Source organism: Paramormyrops kingsleyae, chromosome 7 (genome assembly GCF_048594095.1).
Source record: "Paramormyrops kingsleyae isolate MSU_618 chromosome 7, PKINGS_0.4, whole genome shotgun sequence".
Taxonomy (NCBI): domain Eukaryota; kingdom Metazoa; phylum Chordata; class Actinopteri; order Osteoglossiformes; family Mormyridae; genus Paramormyrops; species Paramormyrops kingsleyae.
In genome coordinates this window covers 3,329,356-3,334,875 of record NC_132803.1, presented here as the reverse complement: position 1 = coordinate 3,334,875, position 5,520 = coordinate 3,329,356, and the positions used below count along the sequence as shown (strand labels likewise).

The following is a 5,520-nucleotide window of genomic DNA, read 5'->3' as shown; positions in this document are numbered from 1 at the left end:
CTGTGCTCCCAGCTCCTGCATACTGGGAGCGCTATGGCCTGGCTGCACATCTCCCTCATCTCCACTCATTGTGATCAAGCTGGATATGCAGGGATACTCTATACACATCAGCCCCGTGTCTTTGCTACACGCAAAGCACTTCTGTTACGACAGATGTCCACCCTTCCATTTAATACACAACAGACACCCCACCAGTCATAGTTACGATGAAATCTGGAGATATAGCAAATATGGGATGGCAATCACAGGATACCAGAGCTCCACGGCAATATCACTTGTTTACCATGTACTGTAAATATAAAATATAGGAAATTGGATGAATGGATCTATACTACAGTTAAGCAACTTTTAACAGAATTTGCTAATTTCCTAAATTATATCCCCAAATAAAATAAAGCAGCTTAACTAGCTATAAAGGTGATGCTGTGGATGGCACAGAGACGCAGTGGGTAGCTTAACTAGCTGTAAAGGTGATGCTGTGGATGGCACAGAGACGCAGTGGGTAGCTTAACTAGCTGTAAAGGTGATGCTGTGGATGGCACAGAGACGCAGTGGGTAGCTTAACTAGCTGTAAAGGTGATGCTGTGGATGGCACAGAGACGCAGTGGGTAGCTTAACTAGCTGTAAAGGTGATGCTGTGGATGGCACAGAGACGCAGTGGGTAGCTTAACTAGCTGTAAAGGTGATGCTGTGGATGGCACAGAGACGCAGTGGGTAGCTTAACTAGCTATAAAGGTGATGCTGTGGATGGCACAGAGACGCAGTGGGTAGCTTAACTAGCTGTAAAGGTGATGCTGTGGATGGCACAGAGACACAGTGGGTAGCTTAACTAGCTGTAAAGGTGATGCTGTGGATGGCACAGAGACGCAGTGGGTAGCTTAACTAGCTGTAAAGGTGATGCTGTGGATGGCACAGAGACGCAGTGGGTAGCTTAACTAGCTATAAAGGTGATGCTGTGGATGGCACAGAGACGCAGTGGGTAGCTTAACTAGCTGTAAAGGTGATGCTGTGGATGGCACAGAGACGCAGTGGGTAGCTTAACTAGCTGTAAAGGTGATGCTGTGGATGGCACAGAGACGCAGTGGGTAGCTTAACTAGCTGTAAAGGTGATGCTGTGGATGGCACAGAGACGCAGTGGGTAGCTTAACTAGCTATAAAGGTGATGCTGTGGATGGCACAGAGACGCAGTGGGTAGCTTAACTAGCTGTAAAGGTGATGCTGTGGATGGCACAGAGACGCAGTGGGTAGCTTAACTAGCTGTAAAGGTGATGCTGTGGATGGCACAGAGACGCAGTGGGTAGCTTAACTAGCTGTAAAGGTGATGCTGTGGATGGCACAGAGACGCAGTGGGTAGCACCGTGACCTCATATCTATAAGGTTGTGGCTTTTATTCTGATACTGTGATTTTTTGCAGACTGCAGATTCCCTGGTTTTCACCCACAGTTCAAATGCATATAGTTTTGGGTACCTGACATATCTGAATTGCCCTTATTGAATCTCATAATGGGCAGGCAGCCAGTCTTACCTCATGTTTGTGGCTCAGAATATCTTTGAGAAGGAAAAAGCAGTTACAACATGAAAGGGAACTGCGGATCTATATTTTTGGGACATTTATTTAATAAAATAATTTCAGTTAATCAAAAACACACACACACACACACACACACACAAGAGCTCAATACAAAAATATCTTTTTAAAGTATTACTTTTTTGAGAAGTCGTTCGCAGAATGCTTTGTATTCATTTTTTTTTTTTTTTGCAAAATCCACAAATTAAAAGTTATATAACATATTCAAGGAAATAGTCAAGTATCAGAGGTAGGCCTAGAAATAAACCGTTTTAAATAACACAATTATTAGTCATATATTTATATTAACATTTTATACAAAATCTCAAGAATTTACCCAAAGGGGAAAAACATGATTAGTTTAACAGTTTAGCACCTTAAAATAATTTACTTACACGTTTTCGCTTCTAACATTTTGCAATGGACGCATTCAAATCTCCTGCTTTCTGATTTAGGTAATAGTGAACCAGGAATGCAACACAGCAAGTCTCAATCATTTTAAAATACATGACGAAGATGATGATGGTGATGAGTCGAAGGCATCAGAGCCGGCTGCGAGCACATGGGGACCGTGTGGTAATAAGGCGTGGGCGGGCCATGCGAACTCGCGGGGTCCGTGTGCGGTAGGCCATAGTAGGATACGGCTCTCTCTTGGTCATCGGCCACATTGTCCTTATTTTCCTTTTTCCACTTGGTGCGCCGATTCTGGAACCAGATCTTCACCTGCGTCTCGGACAGCTGGAGCGCGGTGGCGATGCCGTAGCGCTCAAAGACGGACAGGTAATGGCTGGCCCGGAAGCTATGCTCCAGCACACGCAGCTGCTCCAGCGAGAAGGCTGTCCGGATGCGCCTCGTCTTGCACCTCGGCTCCTCAGTAACGCGAAGCTGATCTGCGGTGGATTCAGGAGGACTCTGCCCCTCCACGATGCTACAGTCAGGAATCCCTACGGCCTCTGCTTGTTTGCCTAAAAAAAATAATACATTTAGAATTATTTACATTTTCTTTCGGTTGCAGATTTCTCTCTTTCCCCTCAAATCATGCCGATTATTGAAATCCATGTTTTACCACAATAACAGGCTTAAAAACACACCAAAAACACACAAGTCTATAAACTAAAGTATATTATTGGGGGGATTGACAGAGGTTATAAATAAAATAATTTCACCATGATTAGAAAATTTAACCAAATGTCGTCCTCTGGTGGTCAAAATATTCTGGAAAATAATTTTGAGGAAAAAAAATGAACACTCACTTGTTACGAACATAACTTTTACAGTTTACTTTGCTGACTGTTAATTTTTTCCCCTTCTAATTCCATTATATTTTAAACATACAATTTATCAGAGTGCGTGCCTGATGAATACTTTAATTAACGCGCCACTTACCATTATTTTTCTGCACCGTGACACCTCCCCGAGGAACCGTACGACTTCCGTTAAACTTAGTAGGATCCAGAATATCTACTATGGAAAAAGACGTTTTTATAACTTCTGGCATTTTTTCTGGTTGCATTACTGCTTTTATCTGTTAAATACTGTAAAAAACTGAATTTAAAGGAACAAAACGAATAAGACAGGAGCGCAGCTTTTGACGCACCTCGACACGGCAGTGGCTCGCTGGCCTCGCATGGCTCAATTTATACGCAGCCAGCACACGACGCTCACACTTACAAAATTAGCATTTTAAAAGCTCTTCGACGACATATGAACCGTGGTGATTACACACAAAACAGGCATTTCAAACGCTTACCCCATGTCAGGTAATCCATTCCGAAGATGCAAAACCTGGGGTAGATTATGCGCTTCAAGTTTGGAGGATCAGCCCCCGCCACTTTAAAATGCTAATGTCAGGGGACAATTGGTGATGTAAACGCTCGGTTATTTATTGCAGGGCATCTGGTTAAAATGTGCCCTTTTTCTTTAGAATCGTGTACTTTTTTGTTGAGAGCCGTGTCATTATTTGCAATTCTGTGATTTTACGCCGGTAGGACACGTGAATGCTGTTTTTCATGTAAATTCATCGACTCGTTACAATTGACATTCCCTAGAAGAGAAAGTGCTGCTATTTCAAAGGGGATTTTTATTGATTTAGCTTTAGCTAAACATCACACAAGTGTTTGACGTAATTGAATGGCCGATTTAGTTGTAACGAGAAAATTACGCATCTTTTGACCTCCACATCTATTCAGGATATGGGTGCAATAACCCCTAAGGACAGTTAAAGCAGGATATTAAAGTAGGGCATCTGGTGCATTTTAACTTTTCATGTTGTATTCCTATAACCCCCATGAACACTTTAATTATATGTTCTTATTGAAGCCTATGTTTAGACTATGCACACCATTAGCTTGGAAGGAATACCAAAGTTACGGTGATATTCCTTAACCTGAAAATTACTTTCACCAACTTCTGTTTCATTATTTACCTTTTCTTTATTTTTCAAATATGAGTCTCAAGAAGATAAGGAAACAATGGGAAGTTGTGCAAAATTGTACATTGAATCCGCTATTTTTTATCTTTTCCAACTATGAAAAAGGAACCTTAATTTCGTGTGGTTGCATTGTCATCAGTTGTAATAGTTCTACAGACATTCCTCGGGACACAATAAAAAGCATTTTCATGAGTTAACCAATGTTCAGATGCTCATTGATCTATACGCCACAATGCATGCTGTTGTTCTGCGTTTAATTAACTAGGATTCAATACCCAAGCAGCATTCGCTGGCAGACTGATGGCGAATATGTCAACTGACAGGACTCCCCAAGACAGCCACACGGCCATTATTCTTTGGCTGGGGGGGAAAGGTGAAGCCCGCCCTCCAGGACAATTAGCAGATGCTGTGGGTGACACTGACCCCTCCTGACCTGTGGATCTGTTGAAGGGGGGTGTCACAGGAGTGAGGTGACTTTGCCAGTGAGGGTCCAACTGGCTGAAGTGTGCCTGCAGACTCGTGGTTTACTGCCCCCCCAGTGAGGTATATAGTGGGTATATTGCAGCCTGCTCCCTACTGGGGGAAATAAATTAATTTGGGTTGGGGGGTAATAGGTCTTAAAAGTGCACTTAGACATCCAGTGACTGAGGCACCATCATTAGTTCTAAGAAGCACACTTCCCTCAGCTCAGTATGCAAATGCTGGCTGTGTAACTAGGTAATAAATGTTTATTTAAACGTTTATTTCAAAACCACATTCATCCTGTTCGAGGTACAGACCGAGCAAACGTCGGGCAGGGTGGCGATTCCATGCACACGCATTATCACTACAAACTCATCTGACCTGCCAGATCGTGGTAACTGTATGGTGCTGGATATAATGGATAACCTCAAGGAACCTCCATGCCCAACTAAAATAAGCGAATTTTTCAAAATCATGTATAAAGAGTTCCGTGTCTAGCCAGTATAGTAAGTGTAAAAGACTGGAAATGCTGGAAAAGCAGAACTGTGGTGGACTGGCATCCTTTCTACGGATAGACTCTCTACTGTGACTGCATTAAATAAGCATTTATCGAAGTGTCACATGACGTTGATGTTCCCTAAGCATTTTAAGTAGGTCCGAATGTGAAAATTGAGCCAAGAATAATAGTTATGTGCCAGCCAATCGCTTTGACCAACGTTAAGCTCTTGTCAAAAAAAAAAAAGTGAAATATATGAGTGTTTTCTCTACTTTCAGGGCTACAATTTGTCACAGTAAAGTGGTTAGGGGGCTGAACACCAGTTCTAAACTGTTTGTAAAAGAATAGGGAGGGGGTTTGTATTTGTGTCAGACATCTCCTCTTCTCTTTGCAGATGGGCTATGACACAACAGAGAGTAGACAATGCCTGTCTCTGAACAGCACTCCAAGGCACTGTTGAAATTCCACTCAGGGGCAATTCCTTTGGCTGGCTATCGGCGGACAGAACTTAACAACGCTCAATAAAATAGTTTAAGCCACGTTTTCTTTCAGACTACCTGAAAA

General features: G+C 42.6%; 1 protein-coding gene across 2 annotated transcripts; it reads right to left on the bottom strand.

Annotated features, from left to right (window-relative positions):
• Positions 1 to 1,595: 1,595 nt before the first annotated feature.
• On the bottom strand, positions 1,596 to 3,483 carry pnx (posterior neuron-specific homeobox). 2 transcript variants are annotated; one of them, XM_023845563.2, is made up of 3 exons: positions 3,318 to 3,483; positions 2,954 to 3,031; positions 1,596 to 2,532 (listed from the first exon to the last, which is right to left on the bottom strand). In XM_023845563.2, the coding sequence occupies exons 1-3, from the start codon at positions 3,334 to 3,336 to the stop codon at positions 2,066 to 2,068; spliced, it is 564 nt and encodes a 187-aa protein (XP_023701331.1). In that variant the 5' UTR covers positions 3,337 to 3,483; the 3' UTR covers positions 1,596 to 2,065. The 2 variants fall into 2 exon arrangements, with proteins under 2 accessions (XP_023701331.1, XP_023701330.1); XM_023845562.2 differs by lacking the exon at positions 3,318 to 3,483 and having other exon boundaries at positions 2,954 to 3,298.
• Positions 3,484 to 5,520: the final 2,037 nt, after the last annotated feature.